Raw genomic sequence first — 24,822 nt, forward strand, 5'->3', positions numbered from 1 at the left:
TGGACACCCCGAAGACTCCAGGGGAAGACCCTCTAGAACTGGCAACCCAGGAGATCACTGAGAACGGGGATACAGATTGTGCTGGGATAGCCAAGATCTCTTCAAGTCCGAGCTGGACCCGCAGAGCTAATCAGTGAGGAAGTGGACTCCGGTAGGTGCAATTTAATAGGATTCCCCATAAATGCAGGCCATTTTGTTTATCTTTTCTAGGTCCCCCAAAAACACTTTGCTACACCTTTCCCCCCATCAAAACGGTGACCAATTGTGCATGGGGCCAAAGGAAGTCTGTCTTCAACTAGCTGCCTTATTTTAAAAGCATGAAGTGGCTGTACTATGCAATATGCAGTCAAAAAGACTGTAAAAACAGCCAAAAAGCATTACCAAATACATACTTTTACAGAAAATGCTTGCTTACAACCCACAGAAAGCCACATTTAATGGACACAAAAACAGAGCACTTCCACGGATTTCAAAGTGAAAGTCTACATACAACTTACAGATCTTTCAGAGAAAGCAGTTACTAAGCACGTCCAAGTGTGTACATTTACAGACCAGGGTTACATTTTAAAAACCCCAAAGAAGGTGAAAATGTGTGATCAGCTCAGGTTTTGGCTTGGACAGGCTAACTTCACTAGCCAGCAGTCACAGGGCACTTGTGCTGCTGTTGAAGAAGCTGGTTTACTTTAGCATATGAAACTTTTCAGTCCACTGGCTCATCACGGAATTTTTCCAACAATTAGCATTTAACTTTTGCTAGGACATTTTTAGGCAGAGCTGCCTTTGTTTCTCCCACCACAATAGGTAATCTTCCCACAATACTCTGTAAGGACCTCTTCAGGTATCATTGCTGAGAAGAGCTCAGAAGCATGACTCCAGGTGACAGCCAGAACTCTAAAGCAGTTCCCGTCTCTGCCCTCATGATTAATACATCCTCATGGCTCATGACTGTCTGTAGTAAGTGTCACAGTCTTTACTACACCTGAAAGTGCACTGTTAAAAATTAATAAAGGAGTAGCGATTGTGAACCTGTTTGTTTATTTTAAACAGCCCAAGGGAAGAAGTACAGAGCTGAAGTACTTATCTTCTGTCCTACCTCCCCACCCCACACCTAACACACTCTCTCTCTCTGTTTATCAGTGACCTCAATGGCAGTATACTTAAAACTATGTCCTTTTTACACCAGCTGACAGCCTAAGCATGATAAGAAGGAAAAGGAAACTGACAGGGAAGACATAGTCTCCAAATTGGTGCAAAGTGCTGAGTCTGGAGCAAAGAAGACTGGTGAATGGAGGAAGCATATGCTGGAGGGGATAAATACAGACAAAGAGATGCACCAAGACACACTGCAGCTGTTGAAACAGACTCGGCTGCTAGAGCATATTATGGATCAAAGCACCCGAAGATCAACTCCACAGCAGCTACTACACAGCACGGAGAACCACCTGGCAAGAGCATAAGATACTGGGGCCCACATTTGTAAAATTTCAATTGGTATTCTATTGTTTAACAGTTCAATTAAAAGTGTGATTAATTTTTTTGAATTAACTGCGATTAATTGACATCCCTAGGCATTGCTGAGCTCAGCACCTACTGCGCTCAGCACCAACTCTAGCTCAGGCCAAACACCCCTCTCCTCAAAAACTCCAGTCCCCCCAAGCAGCATTATCCTTTCATTTAGCTCCAGTGGACAATAATGAGAACTGATTAGGCTACACCAACTGCAACCTCTCAGTCATGCAGTTGAGTGTGGACAGTACCTTGCACTTACTTTCTTGTAAGCGGTACCTAATAAAAACCCAGATTTCCTGTGTCTTACACTATAAAGATGTGGAACCCCCCACCCAAAAAATAAATTGATAAACCAGTAAATTACTGTCTGGGTACTGCAAGATGTGTCTTAAAGCTTCCCTTACCAGCACAGAACTTGCAGTGGCCTTAGTAATTAGCGTGGTCTCAGGCTACTCAAAAGCAACAGATGGCCTGTCCACCTCATCCCTCCAGCAGCACCTGGTCAGCTTCTCCGGTGATTTGTGTGGCATCCATGTTTTTGGCAGTGAGATGGAAAAACAGCACAAAACACAGTAGATTATAGGAGGGAACAGAGTGATTTGTAGAAATTTGTCCCCAAGTTCCTGTAATTCCCTAGAGAAGTGATGGTATCAATGGCAGCAGCCCCAAAATACTCAGCAAAAAACATCCACAAGGTAGTGCAACAGACCAGGGGGAAGGGGCGGGGTAGAGAGAAGAGAGAGAAACAGCTGTCTATCCAGAGTGATAAACATCTTTTGCCATTACCACCTGATGCTGTGAGGACACACTGCACTGGCAGAGGCTGCCAAACGTGAATGCACGCTACCAAAATACCTATGTTGGCGGCAGTATGCAAGTGGAATTTTGGAGCGTACATAAGGGGTTAGGTCTCAATTTGAGCTGGTGACTGTGTGATATAAAGGCTCAATCTTATTACCAATGCCAAGAACCACCTAGTACCCAACTTCCATCAGTTTTAGTCATTTACATTCAGATAAATAATTAATGACTAAGTATATCTAAAATCCAGAATGCCTAGCAGTCAAAATTAATCATATGAGATACATAAATATTGCTGTTATATTGGCTGCCCATAGGGACAGATAGAATCAGTACATGCAGACTTGGAACGGTTAGTGGCATTTCGTATACACTGTCAGTGCCAAAACCTGAGCACAAAGTGCTTTGACTCTGTGCAAAATGTCAGTCTCGCAGAGATCTGACCTTCCTTCTATCATTCGTTATAGTCAAAAGTGGCATTACATGCTTTTTGGCCAAGTCGTCAGCTAGACAAAACCACCCCAGCACACAATGCTCTCGTACTCTTCACTGCCATGCAAAGGGTATGCATACCCTGACCCTACCCGGCACCACCCCAGAGATTCACAAGGATTGAGCCAGATCTGGGAACTTCACTTCACAATACCTGGTGTGATACCATCAACCGTGGTCAGTCTGGCTGGGCCAACGGTCTCCAGCATGCATGCTCTTGCTCTCACTCTGTGTTTGTGTGCGCGCGGTACTTAAAGATTACAGCTTTTGTGGACATTGGTTTAAGAGGGTTTGAGGTTCACGAAAATAAGAGAGGGAGACCAATTTCCTTCCAGATCTGTTGAAATTTACATTCTGGTTTACGCCATGGTGACTGGCTTCCACTTTTGAATGAGTAACATTTTAGGAAGTAAAGATCCTCCCTATAATATTTATTGAAAGATAGAAACCGACAATTTTTTACTGCAGCTGAATCAGAAGTTCCTGTAAAACTGGTGAACTTGTATTGTGTGATCTTTTCAAGTCAACTTTCTGTCTCTCAGCTATTAGTGCCATTAAGGCCAAGTCCTTAGTTTGCCTGACTGTATATATAGCAAGACCATGCTGTATCTATTGCTAGGTACTAGATGCATTTCACACGCACGTGAAAGTCAAAGCAAAATAAAGCTCAGTTACCATAGATTTCATACCTTCCCCTAGCCCCGTCTCTTAAACACCATTTACGACATTTTGAAAGTGTGTCAGAAGCCTTAAAGACTCTCACACACTATCCCACTCTTGGTGATGAGTCACAAAGTTTCACAAATGTGTCTGCTTTGTTTTTCCAGGCAGTTCTGCCCTGATATTTTGGGCTGATGCACAGTATGAGACCTTAATCCAAGCTATTTTGAGAAAAAAAAAAAAAATGTGAGTGAGCTTGGTGTCTCAGAATACACAGAGCGCGATGTGCAAAACCATGTGATCACAGGCATCGTACTAAAGTAAGTTCCTGCTCCTGCAAGCCACACTTAGTTTTGAGAAAGCTGTTCAATTTATTGTTGATGAGAGAACAAAGTAGAATTTCTCATTAGGAATCTCCCCCATCAATGCAGTACTCACCCTGGTGTGACAGCAGGTGGGATGACCAGTATTAGCTTAAATTGTGCTTCATGGAGAGCTTCCGAGAGGTGAGTGAGCAAATGAATCAGCTCCCTGTAATACACACACATTGTTAGGCGACAGGCAATAGATGTGGCAGGGTATCTGCATGAGTCATTTTAAAGTAAAACTCGAGGTAAAGACATGTAACAGGTAGTACACCCTATCTCGAAGATTTGTAGCAGGTGAAACATTCTAGGCAGATTTGTCAAGGCATGCCCTTTTTCAGCATCATTAAGTGTACAACACTGCTGGAGGTACTCCTATACTTATAGTAGGTTATAGTGGAGCTAAAATTTTGCCATTTTTAGTTGTAATTTTAATTTTTCCATTTTCACATGTAAATTCTCAGCTGAAATGTACATTTTGGAATTTTCCCCTGGGACAGCTCCTGAAACACAAAGACATTGGTGTGCGTATGTGTATCAACTATATTCTCATCAGAAGGGGTTATCCCTTCAGTTCATGTTCAGTAAGAAGAGAGTTAAGCCAAGCAATAAAACTGAATGCTGTCTGGAACAGACAGCCGTTGAACAGATTCAGATGGTCATTGTACTGGTGAATTTAAGGTTAATGGAATATGTGAAGATGCCTTCAGCAAGCCATGCAATCTTCAAAGCGTTTTGAGGCCTCAAGAAAACGTGGATGTTTTTAGAAACCTTTCTACCTATATATTTTCTGTACTTTTTTAAAAAAAGTCACTCTGTATGCACAAAAAGCAGATTTTTGTTTCAAAAGAGGTCACTGACCCTGCCGTACCTGAAATTATCACCCTCTACTGTGGCACAATTTAAAGGTTTCCACAACAGCCATTTCTTATAAATGAATCACTAGGAGTGTGAGGTGGAAAATAAAGTCAAAGAAGCAGGTAAACTCTTAGGCCTGGTCTCCACTACACAGTTAGGTTGACGTAAGGCAGCTTACGTTGACCTAATAAAATCAGTGTCTACACTACAGCCTTGCTCCCACCAACATAAGTGTCCCACTACACTGACATAACTCCACCTCCACGAGAGACATAAGACTCACATCAGTATAGTTAAGGTGACGCTTGGAACGTTGGTAGTCCAGCTCCTTGTGGAACGGGGCGCTGAGAAGCCCCAGATGGCTCCCCTCCACAGCTCCCAGCAGGAAATGATGAGCAGAGGGATGGCAGCCCACCAGGAGCCCGGGAGCCTGTAGGTCAGCTGCCATCGGAGCTGAGCCTGGGCTCTCAGCTCCCCCACTAACCTAAGAGAGGCAGTGTGAAGCACTCCTGGTGTACACCACTGACCCAAGGAGGGTAGTGTAGACAAGCACCACTGCAGTAATTACTGCAGTGGCTGTAAATCAACCTAATATAGGTCGACTTAAGTTTCTAGTTTAGGCATACCCTTAAAAGATCCTCTTTTAGAAAGCTGCTATCATGTATAGAAGCAGAACTGTTGTTTTGCAGATACATTTGTTTTATTCTTCAGTTCCCCCATGGAACACTGAGTGCAAGGATCAATCAGCTATACAGGCAGTGTCAAAGAATCTTCTAATACTGAAGTTATGCTGTAATTTTCTCACTGTTAGGTGAAGTGGATGATTTATCAGTAAACTACATAGAGATAAGATGTAGAAATTAAGTTAAATGACTTTTAGCAGCTCAAGCAGAGTCCTTTATTACTTTCACTTCACAAATTAAATACTGTCCCTCTGTGTGTGTTCCTTAAGTCTTCGGATTCATCAAAACAAAGTCAACTTCCCTATTAGCAATAGGCAAGGTGGAAGCAGGCAGATGAGCTGAATATGGAATTTAAAGTCTCTATAGTTACACCGCAAACCTACAGTGAACAAGTCAGAGGAAAGAGAAAATTCCTCAACCATAATACTATCTAAGAACACACACTTCTAGAAATTGTGGTGCCAAATGGTTATTGCCGGAATCAAACCTAAATTACGCTGATACAAGAGGCACTTTGATGGTGCCTGTTTACTTATTTTGCTTACGTTGAACAAGAAAAAGATTCCTACGATTTGAAGGTACACGAGTGGGAGGCAGGTCATTTAGCAACGGCAATCCTAAACTGTTCATTCCACTTACTAGGTTACATTAGAACTGGAGTCCCAGAAAGACTAATTTTGTGTAGAGTAATCTGGTCCAGCTGCATGATGGGAGGGGAGGAATCCACTCCTCCCTCCCCCACCCACATGTTTTTTGGTTTTTGTTTTGTTTTTTTAAGTCAATCATCCTCTCTATAGTTAAGATTTTCACTTGTGGGTAGATTGGCTACTGTTGCACAGTTATATGCAGGAAGAAAATCTCAGCACTTTTTCAGACAGCATGGCTAAAACTGCCTCTGGAGTTTGCCAATAACTCTGCAATCTCAGTTTTGGCAAAAGTGGCAAACAGGACATTCCTACTTTACTCCCAAGAGCCTAGCACACTGCTTCTGCAGTATCCCCATTCCTCTGGAGTTTACTTGAGACCTGGTTGCCTCTGGGCAAAACATTGCACTGAAATACCACTGAACCATTCCATTTGTCACTATCTTACATATACTCCCGCTCCCATCCAGAGGGAAACACTAGATTGCAAGGTTTCAGAGTAGCAGCCGTGTTAGTCTGTATCCGCAAAAAGAAAAGGAGGACTTGTGGCACCTTAGAGACTAACAAATTCATTTGAGCAGAGTGCCAAAAGGCCTCCTTTTCTTTTTACTAGATTGCAAGTAATCATGAGTATCAGTTTTCTTCATTTGCCATATTTACCATCTCCATTCTCATTCTGGAAGAGTAAGAACTGCCTTTCCCATCCCTCAGTGTATGTATTCCACATTTTGAGCACCACTATCCTGTCAAAACAAGTCATTGATTTAAATACAGCATAAGAGAATCCCTACCCCAAGCTGTAGCCACCCTTTCCAAGAGTGACATTACCGCCACATCTTCACACACAAAAGTCAGAAGCTCCTGCCTTTTATATTCCTACCAACCAAAACATCTCAATCCCCCGTACCTGCCTCATCTCCCCCAAATACCTGTTAAGACAACTGGACTTTGCAGCATAGCAGAGAGGTTAAATCGGGCCAGTTTTGAACCAAATATACTGGTGGAGTAGGGGAGATGGGGGATGATGCAAGTGAATACAAAAGCGAAAGGGTTCCCACGTAGGACACCTTGCCGGCAGTTCTCAGAGGGGCTGCAGCTCAAGGACACTTAACAACTGGTGCAGTGTGGTACGCGGAAGAGTTGATCCATCAGGTAATCAAGTCCCAGATCATTTACTGTTTTATTGTGAAAAATCAGCGCCTTGTCCATCACCTAAATCCTGGAGTTATGTGCTTTTAAATTTCCACTTCCAAATGGATGTAGAGGTGTAACCAGTGGTGAGCTGGACCAGGTTCGCACCGGTTCACTAGAACCGGTTGTTAAATTTAGAAGCCCTTTTAGAAACAGTTCTAAAAGGGCTTCTGTCAAAGTTTCTTCCCGTCTCTGAACTCTAGGGTACAGATGTGAGGACCTGCATGCAAAACCCCCTAAGCTTATTTTTACCAGCTTAGGTTAAAACTTCCCCAAGGTACAAACTATTTTACCTTTTGTCCCTGGACTTTATTACTGCCACCACTAAGCGTCTAACAAATATAACAGGGAAAGAGCCTGCTTGGAAACGTCTTTCCCTCCAAAATCCCCCCAAACCCTACACCCCCTTTCCTGGGGAAGGTTTGATAAAAATCCTCACCAATTTGCACAGGTGAACACAGACCCAAATCCTTGGATCTTAAGAACAAATGAAAAAGCAATCAGGTTCTTAAAAGAAGAATTTTAATTAAAGAAAAAGTAAAAGAATCACCTCTGTAAAATCAGGATGGTAAATACCTTACAGGGTAATCAGTTTCAAAACAGAGAATCCCTTTAGGCTAAACCTTAAGTTACAAAAAGACACAAAATCAGGAATATACATTCCGTTCAGCACAACTTATTTTATCAGCCATTTAAACAAAACAGAATCTAACGCATATCTAACTAGATTGCTTACTGACTTTTTACAGGAGTTCTGACCTGCATTCCTGCTCTGGTCCCGGCAAAAACAACACACAGACCAAGAGAACCCTTTGTTTCCACCCCCTCCAGCTTTGAAAGTATCTTGTCTCTTCATTGGTCATATGGGTCAGGTGCCAGCGAGGTTATCTTAGCTTCTTAACCCTTTACAGGTGAAAGGGTTTTTCCTCTGGCCAGCAGGGATTTAAAGGTGTTTACCCTTCCCTTTATATTTATGAGGGCTTCTAAATTTAACAACAGGCCAAAAGTGGCGCCTTCGGTGCCGACTCCACGGGTGCTCCGGGGCTGGAGCACCCACGGGGAAAATTTGATGGGTGCAGAGCACCCACCGGCAGCTCCCCGCCCCTCCCTGCCCCCAGCTCACCTCCGCTCCGCCCCGAATGTACCGCCCTGCTCTGCTTCTCCGTCCCCCCCCCCCGCTCCCAGCTTCCCACGAATCAGCTGTTCGTGCAGGAAGCCTGGGAAGGCTGAGAAGCAGGCGGTGGCTTCGTGCTCAGGACCAGGGAGGCAGAGGCAGAGCGGAGGGGAGTTGGTGTTGGGGGGTGCGAGGAGGGCTACCCGCGCCGCAGCAGGTAATCTGGGGCGGGAGGCGCTCAGGGGAACCGCTTCCCACCCCAGCTCACCTCCACCTCCCTCAGCCCTCCCAGGCTTCCCACGCAAATAGCGGACTCGTGGGAAGCCAGGGCGGGGGGGAGAGGCGGGTGACAAAGCAGAGTGGAGTGGCGTGTTCAGGGGAGGAGGCGGAGGTGAGCTGGGGCCGGGCGCGGGACGGGGAGCTGCCAGTGGGTGCTCTGCACCCACCAAATTTTCCCTGTGGGTGCTCCAGCCCCAGAGCACCCACAGAGTCAGCGCCTAAGGTTCCACTTTTGATGTGATCAGTGAGGGGAGCAGCTGCTCCCCCTGCTCCTCCCCAGCTACGCTCCCCTGCCCCTAGGAGCCAGAGGGACCTGCTGGATGCTTCCTGGGAGCTGCCCCAGGTAAGCACTGCCGGGAGTCCCCAACTCGCGCCCCCAGCAGGTCCCTCTGGCTCTTAGGGGTGGGGTGGGCACCCACTACGGTAGCCCACGAGACCCTCCTGCCCAGTTCTGGGGGCAGTCAGGGGACAGGGGAGGGGGGTCTGGGGGGGCGGGCGTCAAGGAACGCCGGGGGGTTGGATGGGGCAGGAGTCCCCGGGGAGCGGGGGTGGGCCACAACCTCCTCGTGGGTGAGGAGGGAACCGCTTGTTAAGATTTTGGCAGCTCATCACTGGGTGTAACCCCCTGTAGAGTGCCTTGCAGTAAAATCCAGTCTTCAAATGTGGAAGGCACAAAGCAACATACTTAGGTCTGGATCTATGAGGGAATGTCTCAGCCTCCTGGCCCAATACATGGAAAAAAGTGGTCTAAATCACTGCTGTTATTTGGTAGTCAGCATCTGGAACACTAACCAGAACCCTGAGTTATCAACTTAAATTACAAGTGCTGGCAAAATACCATCGATCAAGGTTCCTCCTCTCCCCCCACCATTAAGATGGAGTCACAGCCTGCCAGTTTGTAGCAGTAATTTAAGGGCCAACATTTCAGAGATGTTGTAATACTTTATTTAGAGAGAATTACAAGCCCTAGAAATTCAGAATTAAGGTTACACTAAAACAATTCCAAATATGTTAAGAAAGGTAGTTAAGGCACCTAAACAATCTTAACCCTGTCCTGGAGTGACAACTTGCAATAACCAGGTGATTATGATTAAAGCATTTTTATTTGCCATTGCAGAGCAGAAGAAATGGATTTTTAAAGTCATGTTAGTTTTTCATAGATTCATTAATTCTAAGGCCAAAATGGAACAACTGTGATCATCTAGTTTGACCTCCTGTAGAGCACAGGGCATAGCAAATCCCCAAAATAATTTCTAAAGCATCTTTTAGAAAATCTTGATTAAAAATTATTATTAGCGTCTTCATGTTCAAAGTTTTACCTGACCATTGATCCCCTAAACATTTGGCCTATCTATATAAAAAAGCTGAGTAATGCCACTGCAGATTTCCTCAAAATGTCAGATCATCTCGGGGACCCAAGCAACTTGGCTTGTTAGAGCCTCACTGCACATATCAAAATGGCTTATGGCGAGTCGGGGAGGAAAGTAACAGCAAAAGAGTTGCAGCTTCATGTGCAAAAAACAGGGTTTACAAACTGTCCCACTAACCTGTCAAGCCATCTCTCTAGCCCATGAGAGATTGATACTGAATAAGACAGGATTAATGATGAACGCTTAAAGACTTCATTTAGGCACACTCCCATTTGTCAACCAAGATAGATTATTTAAATCAAGTGTGCACTCTCCCATCTTCCCCAAACAGTAACAGCTAAAAGTCCATTTACAGCATGCTATAAATTAAAACTTTACTGTGTCCCAATAGTGCTCTTCGGTGTCTTAAAACAGTATTTTCCCATATTACCACTGACAATTTTGAAAGAAAAACTGGTGTCTCCCATTTTAAAAGTTATAATGAGGTACAGTGTGGTGGGAACAGAATCTGTCTTTATGCAAAGACTTTATTAAATATTTATGATCTATTTCACCATTGTCAAATTTAACTTCAGAGATGCCTCTAAAGCATTGGGAGTTTTAAGAATCTACCTACCATTTCCCTACTCTTCCAAGGCTTCCATTATCCCTGGCATAATGAAGGTCTATTTTCTAAATATCCACAGTTTGAAACTCTCCATTTGCCCCCTATAAAATTTAAGTATCTGTCCACACACTTTGGCATCTGAGATTTTTCTTTATTACTTTAGTTCATAAGGACACTGACCTTAGAATACGCAGTTGGTCTTAATGCACAGTATTTTCACTTCAGCATATTTGAAGTCTACCATGGGGCATGTTATCAGAAGCCTGTTACGTCCTCCTCTATACTTATGTGACCCTTTGAAACTCAGCAAGTTTCTAACTTTAGCCTTTCTATAAGGTTGGTAAGTCTGTACTCCCTGAAATTAATGACCTGTCTGGGAAATTGGACAGAATAAAGCTGTCTACTTAAAGAAGAAATTGTCCTTTCATGCCACTTCATTCCCTAGTTAATACCAGGAAACTGGAGTGCATTATGGCAAATCTTTGATTAATAATTATTCTTCCAAGGATTAACCTGAAGGATGGAACTGCCAGCACAGGTTTTTGTTGCTTTACTCCCACCAACAATTAATAAGATGCCTGAAGGAAGCCAAGCTCCTGCAGCACATTATAAGAAAAGCATCTTTTCCAGGCAACATCCGTGTGCTGGTGATGCCATCTATCACCAAATGCCTGCCTGAATGAGAGGAATAAACTACACATGGTGGAATCTCCAAGTCTAGTATGACACTGAGTGGTATATTCAGGCCTCTATAACAAACTAATTCAGGACCTTTGGGAAAAAGAACAGAATAAAAATGTAGTGATTTTTTAGGTATCAGATTAGTGAAAGAATCTGTCCAGTGACACTGCAAGCAACTGCCTGAATAGAGACACGGAAAAGAGTGCCACTCTGCCCTCTTAATAATCTTTACCTTGTTACATTTCTCAAGCTAAATGCTACAGGATGAGAAGCTTGTGGCATTTTATTCCTCAAGCCTGTCACTATTGTTATTACTATTGTTGAGTGATATAAAGAAAGACTGCAATTAGGAGTCACTCTTGATGGAAACAGTTACCTTTTCAGAGAACTAGGTTTTCCTCCACATTCCCTACCTCACATGAAGAAAAAGAATCTAGTATTAGACCAAAGATCTGTCCATTGTACTGTAGAGTTCTGCAGAAAGACTAAACGCAGAGTAAAAATATCCCACTCATTAACAGAAACAGGAGTTTACTTGCTGTGTAGAAGTCTGAAAAGAATAGGAGATTAGCAAGATCCCCACCCCCCCTTCTTTAATTGCTTCTAGTGGTTCTCAGCACAAGCATGTAAATAGGCACCAAGTGAGTGCTGCAAGAGGCTAGTTTGCATAAAGAGCACAGGATGACTGAAGGGAAAGAAAATCCTTAGTTCACAAGTAAGTAGCAGGTGGGCATGCTGTGGAAAGAATGTTGTATTAGATCATATGGTCATTTGTGGAAACACTGGGTCTTGCAGGTAAAACTTGTACCCTTGAATTGAGGCAGTTTGCACACCAAATGGACAAATGCAGCTCTGTACAACGTTTACTTCACAATTTACCTTTTTAATCTGATTTTATTTAACTTAACTGTTTCAGTTAGAACAATGCTTTCTTTTCTATAGGAAAATAGAAGTGGCCCCTTTAAAGGCAGTTCGCTTCAAGTTTTTCAGATAAAAAAAGGTTCAAAGTGTACTAAAAACCAATATAGTCTTGGGATACACAGGCAAAGAGTAAAAGTCACTGAGAGTTGAAGGAACTGATTTAAGATTATAATAGGCTAAACAGGGGCAGGACCTCTGAGCAAATAGCCATAGCTTGAGCCAACACTGGAATATTTACAACATTAACTTTTTGCTCTCCAAAATAAATTAAAGATGACCATGTTCAGTCCATTTTATAAGAGATAAACAGAAAACATGATTTAAGGGGAACTTGAGCAGTCAGAATTTCAAGCCTTGGTGTGGCCAAACTAGTGCACCAGCAACCTTCTTTCTCCTCAACCAGCTTTTCAGAAGAGCATGGAGACTCCAAGCTTTTTATAAATAGCTATTTTTGGACTCATCAGAACTCCACACTTCTTGCACTCTTACTGATGACAAGGCGGTGGTGTTTGGTTTGCTTTAGTTTAAAGTGACATCCCTAGATTCAAGAGTTTACAGAAATGAGTAAGGCGTGATGAACTGGGAAATGTCTTTTTTTATTAGTATGGTGCATACATCTGTGTTTATGGTGAGTTATTTGCAATGGAGTTACAGTAAAAAAGGAGTCTTAGGGGAACCAAGAAGGAAAGGCAGTACAATGGCCTAGCTAAGACGCATCCCAACACACAGAGACACAACAGCTAGATTTACAGCCATGAAAAGGCAACTCCTCGGTCTTAATGCTGGTGACATAGCCCTTTTGCCAAGGCTGAGAAAAGAGAGATCAAAGGGAACACTAAGCCATTTCAGGTCCTCAGGCCTAGAAAAGGGATGGGGTTCAGGTAAGCTAAGAAAGGCTGCCAGGGACTCTCAGTGAGAGCTGATAGTCTGGCAAGGACACACACACCATGCTGCAAGGAGGACTGCCTGTTTCTCCTAGCCAGAGATGGGGCTCAGCTGGGCTCAGAGGAACTTGTAAATGCTTGTAAGGACAGATTAAGGTGTACATAAGGGGAAATATGCAATTAGAGACCTTTATCATTTTTATTCTTTTCTCTGCATGCTTTGTACCTTTGGATAAATGAATGAATAAAATAAATAAATAAATGTTTTGTTTTTTGAAGATGCTGGTTTTTTGGCACTTTAACCACTATCGCTAATCATAGGTCCTTGGAGCAACAGGGCTCACACACACCGAACAAAAGCAGTTGGGTCGATCCCATTAACACAGCTGGGAAAAGGGGGTGGAGTGCCTGTTTGGACCCAGAGTGAGGTGGAGAAAGCAGGCTGGTCACCTATGGGGTACACTTGAGAGGAACTAAAGAGATCCAAAGCCCAGTTCACCCCGTAACCATGACAATAAGCCATGCAGACATTGATTCTAAGCAAAGCAAACATCAAGCATTTAATCTTGCAAAATTATTTATTTGTATTATGGTAGTGCCGAGAAGCCCCATTGTTTTAGGCATATGAACACACACACACACACACACACACTATAAGCTCTTTGGATAGGTCTTACTATCTATACTGATACAATCAAAGGGAAAACAGAGGCACAAAGAGATGAAAGAACTTGCCAATGGTCACAAGATCAGTGGCTGAGCTGAATGTTTCAGATGCTTACTTCAGAGTTCTACTTACTGGACCATGCTGCTGTTTTAGGTAGCAATTATTTGCTGGAGAGAAAACTGAAGAACTTGAATTAAGTCAGTTGTCAAATATCCTTAACCTTGGAATTCTAGCTACAGAGAAACATATCCCTAAATTCCTGAAACTAGACATGCCACATACACTGGATCACTGAAGAGTTCTAGGATCCCTTCACAAAAAAACAGGAAGACAAGAGATGCAGCACTATCATTACTATCCTCTCTGATATGCACAGTTAGTGGCAAATCCTGAAAGCAGCTAAGGCCATAGGGACACTTACTCAAGGCTATTATACATTTTATCCTTGGAGAGCCACCACATAGACAAATAAAAAGTTTGTGTCTCAAAAACAGTTGTACTAGTCCCAGAAAAATTCAGGATTACTTATCAAGAAAATGCATCTCTCTGGGATATTTGCTCAAATAAAACCTTACTGGAAGACATGGTTTGTACCAACTAATCCAGCTTGGCTGAAATGTGGGCCAATTTTGTGTTGAAATCATTGTCCTAATTATGAGTAGTTTTGCATGCTAAATCCTTTGCTTACTAGGTTCCTTACCCCTAGTGAACTATGGCCAGATTTACTGTGTATCTTGCACTGGAGTGTCTAATGTGGCAAGGCACCGCCTCTATCTCGCCAGACTTAGCACTCTCCCTTTTGGCAAGTGGAGGGACCTGGGGTAAACCAGCCCCACTCTGGGCAGTGTTTCTTTCCCCCCCTCCCCCATGTTTGCTTATCACTATTTTCAAGGTAGGACTCGGGGCAGGCCCAAGGAGTGCTCCTCCACCATACAAAAATAAATCAGTTTACAAAACACAAAACAAGAGGGGATACCTTTCCCTGCCCCCTTGCTGAGGGGGGATGTCCTGTTGTTGGCCCCACGGTATCAGTCTTTCCCCTAAACAGGCACTCATTTTTGGTTTTTTACCCTATGGGGAGGAGAGCAGCCTCTCACCCTAGTGAAGCCTATCTCCCTGCTTCCGCTCTTGTGTTCTAAAGAGCCTCAAGAGGGTCCAGGACTCTGAGAGCTGTTGTCTAGGGGGACAGGCAAGTGGAGGAGGAGGAGAAAGGGGTAGAGAGCGAAGCTGAATCTGCCCCCATAAATGGAATTCCAACCAATTGCTCCTGACCCTTATTTCTTCTGTTTCCTTTTCCCTTTTCTCTCTGTCCATCTGCTTGTTCTAATTGTGCCAATCAGCTGGGATGAGACTCAGTTACTCTAACTCCACTAGCCCAGCAGCAGTTTGTCTCCTCTCCTCCCTCTCTCACCAGAGGAGGGGTTTTAAAAGGTCTCAGACAGCCCTCAGGCACCTAATTGGACTCAGGTGTCCCTAATTGACCTGAGGTATCCCCTTTCTCAGCTTGTAGGGAAAAGAGCCTTTATCATCCTAAGACTAACATACCCAATTCCACCACCCTCTTGCAGCCATCCAGCCTGACTTTGTCATACTAAGTAATTTTAGTAAGGTACCAGTGTACAAGTCATGAGAGCTATTAGAACTTTAATGAGCTTTAGGATTGGAGTTAAAATACATACAGTATCAAGTAGTCCTGGTTAACATTGTTTTGTTGCTGATTTAAAGTTGTGCAATGCTCCCTTATAACATTGTTTGGCAGCCGCCTGCTTTGTCCACTGCTTGCAGAAAGAGCAGCCCGTTGGAGCTAGCTGGTGGGGGCTTAGAACCAGGGTAGACCGGCAACCCCACTATCAGCTCCCTGTGTGGCAGGCACCCAGCAGGCTATCAATTGCCAGGCAGCTCAGCAGTCCCTCCCCCCACTGCCATGTGCTGCTCCTGCCCTCTGCCTTGGAGCTGCTCCCCAGAGCCTCCTGCTTGCTGTGCAGGGGCAGGGTGCTAATGTCAGGGTGTACCTCTCACCCTGTTCCTGCCCCCCACTCCTTTACCGCATCGCCATTGAGGTTACAGGGACAAACCATCCCGATGTGTCGAAAGAATAGTAAATATGGCAGGCGACCAGCTTGGCTTAACAGTGAAATCCTTGCTGATCTTAAACATAAATAAAGAAGCTTACAAGAAGTGGAAGATTGGACAAATGACCAGGGAAGAGTATAAAAATGTTGCTCAGGCATATAGGAATGAAATCAGGAGGGCCAAATCGCACCTGGAGCTGCAGCTAGCAAGAGATGTTAAGAGTAACAAGAAGGGTTTCTTCAGGTATGTTGGCAACAAGAAGAAAGCCAAGGAAAGTGTGGGCCCCTTACTGAATGAGGGAGGCAACCTAGTGACAGAGGATGTGGAAAAAGCTAATGTACTCAATGCTTTTTTTGCCTCTGTCTTCACAAACAAGGTCAGCTCCCAGACTGCTGCGCTGGGCAGCACAGCATGGGGAGTAGGTGGCCAGCCCTCTGTTGACAAAGAAGTGGATAGGGACTATTTAGAAAAGCTGGACATGCACAAGTCCATGGGCCGGACGCGTTGCATCTGAGAGTGCTCAAGGAGTTGGCGGCTGTGATTGCAGAGCCATTGGCCATTATCTTTGAAAACTCATGGAGATCGGGGGAAGTCCCAGACGACTGGAAAAAGGCTAATTTAGTGCCAATCTTTAAAAAATGGAAGGAGGAGGATCCTGGGAACTACAGGCCAGTCAGCCTCACCTCAGTCCCCGGAAAAATCATGGATCAGGTCCTCAAGGAATCTATCCTGAAGCACTTACACGAGAGGAAAGTGATCAGGAACAGTCAGCATGGATTCACCAAGGGAAGGTCATGCTGACTAATCTAATTGCCTTCTATGATGAGATTACTGGTTCTGTGGATGAAGGGAAAGCAGTGGATGTATTGTTTCTTGACTTTAGCAAAGCTTTTGACACAGTCTCCCACAGTATTCTTGTCAGCAAGTTAAAGAAGTATGGGCTGGATGAATGCACTATAAGGTGGGTAGAAAGTTGGCTAGATTGTCGGGCTCAACGGGTAGTGATCAATGGCTCCATGTCTAGTTGGCAGCCGGTGTCAAGTGGAGTGCCCTAAGGGTCAGTCCTGGGGCCGGTTTTTTTCAACATCTTCATAAATGATCTGGAGGATGGTGTGGATTGCACACTCTCAGCAAATTTGCGGATGATACTAAACTAGGAGGAGTGGTAGATATGCTGGAGGGTAGGGATAGGATACAGAGGGACCTAGACAAATTGGAGGATTGGGCCAAAAGAAATCTGATGAGGTTCAATAAGCATAAGTGCAGGGTCCTGCACTTAGGACGGAAGAATCCAATGCACCGCTACAGACTAGGGACCGAATGGCTAGGCACCAGTTCTGCGGAAAAGGACCTAGGGGTGACAGTGGACAAGAAGCCGGATATGAGTCAACAGTATGCCCTTGTTGCCAAGAAGGCCAATGGCATTTTGGGATCTATAAGTAGGGGCATTGCCAGCAGATCGAGGGACGTGATCGTTCCCCTCTATTCGACATTGGTGAGGCCTCATCTGGAGTACTGTGTCCAGTTTTGGGCCCCACACTACAAGAAGGATGTGGATAAATTGGAGAGAGTCCAGCGAAGGGCAACAAAAATGATTAGGGGTCTGGAACACATGACTTATGAGGAGAGGCTGAGGGAACTGGGATTGTTTAGTCTGCAGAAGAGAAGAATGAGGGGGGATTTGATAGCTGCTTTCAACTACCCGAGAGGTGGTTCCAAAGAGGATGGTTCTAGACTATTCTCAGTAGTGGAAGAGGACAGGACAAGGAGTAATGGTCTCAAGTTGCAGTGGGGGAGGTTTAGGTTGGATATTAGGAAAAACTTTTTCACTAGGAGGGTGGTGAAACACTGGAATGTGTTACCTAGGGAGGTGGTAGAATCTCTTTCCTTAGAAGTTTTTAAGGTCAGGCTTGACAAAGCCCTGGCTGGGATGATTTAATTGGGGATTGGTCCTGCTTTGAGCAGGGGGTTGGACTAGATGACCTCCTGCGGTCCCTTCCAACCCTGATATTCTATGATTCTATGATCAGGTCATCTCCACAGAGCAGGGTGGACGACAGGACAGGGCTCAGGATAGAGGGAGCTTGCTGGCAGCAGCTGCTGTCTCAACTTGTTGATCTACTTAAAAAGGGCAATGTACTTAAAGTGGGTTCAGCGTACTTAAAGAGGCAATGCGTGTGTGTGTGTGTGTGTCTGTCTCTCTCTCTCACTCTCACACACACACACACACACACACACACACGCTCTGTGTCTCTATCTCTCTCTGCCATGCTGTCTCCCCTCCCTCCATTCCTGCTGTCTTGTAGAGGTGAGGCTACATTAACAAAGTGTTAACCCTAGCTCAGTGGTTTGAGCATTGGTCTGCTAAACCCAGGGTTGTGAGTTCAATCCTTGAGGGGGCCATTTAGAGATCTGGGGCAAAAATTGGGGATTGGTCCTGCTTTGAGCAGGGGGTTGGACTAGATGATCTACTGAGGTCCCTTCCAACCCTGAGATTCTTTGATTCTATACAAACCCTTGAGGGCTCAGCCTAATGCTAGTTCATCATTTAGCAGTAAGGCATTCCCTGGGAAATAACCCACCCTCTTCCACCCTTTGACTACACCACCTCAACCAAGCTTCACAATCATCATTACTGTGTACTGTATTAAATTGTTTAAAATGTATACTGTGTGTGTCCCTATTTACATTAATTCTTATGGGGAAATTGAAGTCGCTTAACATCATTTCGTTTAAACTAACATTTTTCAGGAACATAACTACAACGTTAAGTGAGGAGTTACTGAACTGCAAAAAGCTACAAGCAAAAAAAAGCTACAGCAAAAAAACTATAAGAATCTTTGCTAAATAGGGTAACTAGTTATGTCTACAACTCTTACTGGTTGCATTTCCCACCATATTTTTATGATCTATTCTGAAAGAACTATTACAAATGCTAAATGAATACTAGGCGGTTGAATAGGAGAGCTGGGAAGTCTACAAATATTTGAATGGTAGAAGCAGAAGAAACAGAGTTTGTTGTGCCATGGGGAGTATAACTAGGAGTAATGGGATGGAAGGATGGAATTGAGAAAAAGAAAATTTCTGACAGCAAAGTCTATTAGGTTGTAGACTAGCATACCCAAACAACCAACAAGCTGTATCACTTAAGGGATTTTAATTTGGAATTGACCAAAATACTACAAAGTGTAATGTATGGACTAATCCAGCATTGGGAGCAGTACTGAATGGTCTATGAGCTTTTCTCCATAATCCTATGATAGAATATTAGGAAATTTAAGACATTTCCATAGCCAATCAACTTCCTCCTTACAGCTGACATACCACAAGTTCACTGGAAGGATCAATCTGAAAAGCCAATTTTGTCATTTATCACATTAGTATTCAAGCGTTTGTGTATTTAGGTTTAGAACTGTTGTGTTCTTTGTTACAGCTCCGCAACCCTGATCCCTTTTCAAAAAGCAGAATTTTACATAACTTCAGCAGATCCTGTTGTCGGGTAATTTGTTTGGACACACCTGCACAATTCCTGCTGGTCAGATGTTGGCTGATATAGCCAACAGGGAGTGGTGCTTAAAGTCAGCAGGCTAATTTACTTTTACAACATAAGCAGATTCAGACTAGAGTGTAAAAGTACAAATCCCATAAGGAAGCCAGATCTCCTTGTTGTCTTGCCATCTGACGGCTTAGGACATTGGTTCTCAAGCTTTTTTACTGGTGACCCCTTTCACATAGCAAGCCTCTGAGTGCGACCCCCCCTTATAAATTAAAAGCACATTTTTATACATTTAACACCATTACAAATGCTGGAGGCAAAGCGGGGTTTGGGGTGGAGGCTGACAGCTCGTAACACCCCATGTAATAGCCTTGTGACCCCCTGAGGGGTCCCGACCCCCTAATTGAGAATCCCTGGTTTAGGAAGTAATCTGATGGCAGAAGCTAGCTGTTCCTAGGAGCACCACTATGATGGTACAGATTCTTCAAGGTCAGATTCCAAAAAGCAGCCGACCCTACCCTCAGGGAAAGTGATGAATTGCTGGGAAATCTGTACTAAATACTTAACAGAATTAATATAGATCCTATATATAAAGCATACATAATTACTGTTCTGTCAAGGACCTACATCTCTACAAGACAGGGATTCATTCTTGTGCCAACATACAACTTCAGTTCTCCCTACCTTCTGATGTTCTTTCACTTCTGAAATGCAATCCCTTGAAAGTTAGCTGGTGTACAGTAGGAATTATGTTACAATACTGCCACCATGTGGACTAACCAACAAGGACACGGGCAGCTCTAACCCTGTACTTTTCTGGTGAGCAGCAGCAGACAACTCATGCATACTCATGACAAATGAACATAATTTTACCCTGATGCTTGACATAAAATTAGTGGACACTAAAGCAAGACACTATGAGCAAAAACCAAACCAAGAGCAGGCTTGTCTGAGCACTGTGTCAGCTTAATTCTGCAAGTTAGGTTAGGACCAAAATCACTGATATAGCTGCAAACTGCTCAAAGTCCACCAGCCCCAAGAAAGGTGGAACGAAAGTCTACTGTAGTACACAATACCTGGGCAGAGTGACCTTAGATCTATTACTCCTGATCAATGGTGGCATTAAATACGGTGAATTGAATTCCAGGGGTAAAATGAAGATATTGGCACCACAACTTAGTGCCTCTCAATTATGCCTGTGATCTTAAGGTGGAGAAGGGTGTGTCATCTCATGGCCAGAGTAACAGCTAAATTCTTATGGCTACTGTACACAATGAAGGTTAATGAAAAAACAGATTAAGTGGCCCCAATAAAATGCAGTGGAGAAATGCACAATGAAGGCTACAAGTAGGGGTTTTGAGTGGAAGTCTGACAAAGGAGAGCCAAGTTCACTTGCCTGGAAACTCCAACACCAGAACTGTAAAACACAAACCCACTAATTTGTGTACAATTAGAAACTTTTTATCAGAGATGTATTTTGGACCATTTCCACAGAGAAGGAGAACTGCAATCCATTAGATCTGCTCCCTCTTATAGCTTTGCCAAGGTCAGTGAGATCTATTTTAAGCCTCTTGATCAGCATGGCTAGCAAAAATGGGTAAGCATTAAAGATATGTAAAGGTGTTTTAACAGTCAACTTCATAAATAAAAAAACCTCATAACAAGGCAGACAAATAGCTTCTGTTTCTACTATGAGGAGCTTCCACTCCTCTTGAAGTAATGGAATAGTACTTACTGTATCAACATGGAGAATGCTGGAGTACAATGAAGGCAAATCACACCTACTTTAAGAATTAAACTCCATAAATTACCCAAAAATCTTACAGAAGTGTAGAGAAAGCAAGCCTCATTTTGAAAGCATACACATAAAGTATACTCTCCCCCTGTAGTTTAGCAAACAACATCCTCTGTAATGTTTAATCGTGTGCTGTTGGCAATTTAGCCCTTTGAGTTCACGTTAATATATTTAAACTGGTCTGTAGTTGGTATTAAAGCTACTCAATGAAATAATATAAAGTCAATCTTACTGTTTACACAACCATAAGAAATTAACTGATACACGAAACACAAGCTGTACTAAGTTATCAATGTGTTACTGACAAGGGTAAGACTAACCACTGTGTCCCTCAGATGTTGGGAAACCCACCCCATTTTAAATTAACATAATACCTGTGGGGCTGGTTCCCTGAATCACCCCTTCCCTGTCAGGTAGCCCACCCAACAGTTAAATTCTCCTTTGTTGCTACCTTAAAATCTAGAAAGTAATTAGTGCATGTTTCAAGTCATTATTTCCCACCACCACCCAGAACAGTCCGATTCAATCCAGATTAGACTAAACAGTGTATGTTTACTAAGGTAATACAGATCAGAAAACACAAAGTTTAAAACTTAGCTGCAACACTTTGCATCCTATTTAGGACAGTGGAGCTCTATTCTCCTGGGGATAGATCTTGCAGTCTTTTATCAAGACTCTCACCAACTTCAATAAGAGGTTTGCCAAGTAAGGTGCAGCATTTGGTCACTTAAAGCAAGAAAATCCAAATGCAACCCAAAAGGTTAACTACGACTTCTCTTTGAGGAACCTATACATCCACTTTTTAAAATACAGAGTACTCCTATTTGCCTTGGGACATCCTTTTGAATTTGCTGTAGTAGCCAAGGTAATGCAGAGCTCCACAGTCTGTCGGAAACGAGATTAAAGCCCTCTTCTGTCTCAATTAAGAAAAGCAGTTGACACTAGGTCAGGAATTCCGAACATGCTGGATAACCTCAACCGTCTTCTAACCTAGACGAACTAATTCAATGACTAAGAGTTTTAGTCTGCTCACACTGTGAGCCTCTCAGTAGTAACTCCAAAGTGAAGGGTGTGTTGTGATTTAAAAGACTAAAATCCTGTTTCAGCAGTCAGTCTCCAAATTAGACACAAAAAATGTTGGAAGGAAAACGGAGTTTAAGCAATTTTGTAATAAAGATTTTGTAACTTAGCACAGGAAGCTTTTAGAAGTTCGTTTTGAAATCTTTGCCCATCTCAGATTTTTGGCGGGCTCTTCTTACGAATCATAGGACTGGAAGGGACTTCTAGAGGTCATTTAGTCCAGTTCCCTGCACTCATGGCAGGACTAAGTATTATTTAGACCATACCTGACAGGTGTTTGTCTAACCTGCTCTTAAAAATCTCCAATGATGGAGATTCCACAATCTCCCTAGGCAATTTATTCCAGTGCTTACCCGTCCTGACAGGAAGTTTTTTCCTAATGTCCAACCTAAACCTCCCTTGCCGCAGTTTAAGCCCATTGCTTCTTGTCCTATCCTCAGAGGTTAAGAAGAACAGTTTTTCTCCCTCCTCCTTGTAACAATCTTTTATGTACTTGAAAACTGTTATCACGTCCCCTCTCAGTCTTCTTTTACAGACTAACGCAGTTTTTTCAATCTTCCCTCATAGGTAAGGCTGCGAGTCTGTCACGGAGGTCACAGATTCCATGACTTTCCGTAACCTCTGTGACTTCTACAGCCACTGGTGCTGGCTCAGGGGCTGCCCGAGCCAGGCAGTTTGGGTATGTGGGAGGGGGCTCAGGGATAGGGGCAGGGAGAGGTGCTTACCTCAGGGTGGGGGCTTCCCAGCTCCCACAGCCCTGCAGCTCCTAGGCAGGCTGAGGTTCCTGGCCAATGGGAGTTGCAGCAGCTGGTGCTTGTGGCAGGAGCAGTGCGCCAAGCCCCGACTCCTCTGCCGCCTAGGAGCTGCAGGGATGTGGAGGCGGGCAGGGAGCCCCTGCCAGCCCCACCAAGGTGCCAACGCCGCCACCCCGTGCCACCAGCAACAGCGGGGTCCCCCAGCCACCTCCCACAGCACCCGCATTGTCCCCAGACCTCCCTTCCCCGCAGAGCACCTGTGGCCCACCACCCAAGTTTTAGTCATGAGTATTTTTAGTAAAAGTCACGGGCCATGAATTTTTGTTTACTGCCTGTGACCTGTCCGTGACTTTTACTAAAAGTACCTGTGACTAAAACGTAGCTTTACTCATAGGTCATGTTTTCTAGACCTTTAATCATTTTTGTTGCTCTTCTCTGGACTTTCTCCAATTTGTCCACATCTTTCCTGAAATGTGGCACCCAGAACTAAACACACTACTCCAGCTGAGGACTAATCAGGGCAGAGTAGAACGGAAGAATTACTTCTCATGTCTTGCTTACAATACTCCTACTAATACATCCCAGAATGATGTTTACTTTTTTTGAAACAGCGTTACACTGTTGACTCATATTTAGCTTGTGATCCACTATGACTCCCGGATCCCTTTCTGCAGTACTCCTTCCTAGGCAGTCATTTCCCATTTTGTATATGTGTGTTCCTTCCTAAGTGGAGTACTTTACACTTTGTCCTTATTGAATTTCATCTTATTTACTTCAGACCATTTCTCCAGCTTGTCCAGATCATTTTGAATTATAATCCTATCCTCCAAAGCACTTGCAACTCCTCCCAGCTCCATACTTCCAAGTTTTTCCCACTAACTTATATCTGTTAATATGTTTGACTCGAACATGTACATGTTTTGTCTATGTTGTACGGTGCAGTGTTTATCCATTTTTTGTGCACTGGGATTTACTGTTGAACTGAATAAAGTTTGAAAGGTGGTTATTGTGGTATCGAAGTCTCGTAACAATGGGTTACAGCCTGAAGAATAGCAGTGTTGAGCGGAACTTATTTAACTTGCAGTTGCTTTGTTTTTCAAGGTTTCCATTCTGAGGAAACAATTGAGCAACCTTAACTGACTTTACAAAGAATTTATTTGAAGTGAGCTGTAGCTCACGAAAGCTTATTCTCAAATAAATTGGTTAGTCTCTAAGGTGCCACAAGTACTCCTTTTCTTTTTGCAAATACAGACTAACACGGCTGTTACTCTGAAACCTTTACAAAGAATGGGTATATTCTCACTGCAATCAGGAGGCGACCCAAGACTATGCCTGTGCCATTACAGATATACTGCTATTTTGAGCAAGCTAGCTTAATCAAAGCTAGCACAGGTGTGTCTACACGTGCTGCAACCATGCCTCTTAATTGCTGTGTAGACACTCCTACATGGAAATTATAAGGCAAAGAGGATCCTTGACCGTTACTGGCATTCAGTTAGAAGAGCAACAAGTGGGTCAGGACTTGTGTACAAATAAAACATAACACCAACAGTGCAAATATAAAATTAAAATCTATATGGATTAATTACAACAGCTTTTATACAATTTTTTAAAAAGATAAGTTTTTTTTTTTTACTGAAGAAGCCACTTTTTCAATCACTGCATCCTAAAGGCTCATACTTACGCTTGCTTTTGATTTCCCAGCTGACTCCACACTTCAACTACATATCCGTCAAAATTTTCTTCCTAAAGTGAATTGGGAACAGTTCAGTGTAAGTTAGAAAGCTTCAGCTGTCACATTGTTATACTAATACCATATAGGTTAATACATTAACTGGTAACCAGTCTCTGTAAACATGTATTGTATTCCCCCGTCATATTAGTTTGTACATGTAGA

At 43.5% G+C, this 24,822-nt stretch overlaps 1 protein-coding gene across 3 annotated transcripts in view; it reads right to left on the reverse strand.

Annotated features, from left to right (window-relative positions):
* CHID1 (chitinase domain containing 1) overlaps nucleotides 1-24,822 on the reverse strand; it is a 251,785-nt gene that overhangs the window by 200,270 nt on the left and 26,693 nt on the right. For all 3 annotated transcript variants that reach the window (XM_077819882.1, XM_077819883.1, XM_077819884.1), the window contains exons 7-8: nucleotides 24,610-24,671; nucleotides 3,901-3,993 (exon numbers count right to left, since the gene is read on the reverse strand). In XM_077819882.1, coding sequence (XP_077676008.1) covers nucleotides 3,901-3,993; nucleotides 24,610-24,671 — 155 coding nt within the window. The remainder of the gene's footprint in view (nucleotides 1-3,900; nucleotides 3,994-24,609; nucleotides 24,672-24,822) is intronic.

The sequence above is a fragment of the Eretmochelys imbricata genome, chromosome 6, assembly GCF_965152235.1.
Source record: "Eretmochelys imbricata isolate rEreImb1 chromosome 6, rEreImb1.hap1, whole genome shotgun sequence".
Classification (NCBI taxonomy): Eukaryota; Metazoa; Chordata; order Testudines; family Cheloniidae; genus Eretmochelys; species Eretmochelys imbricata.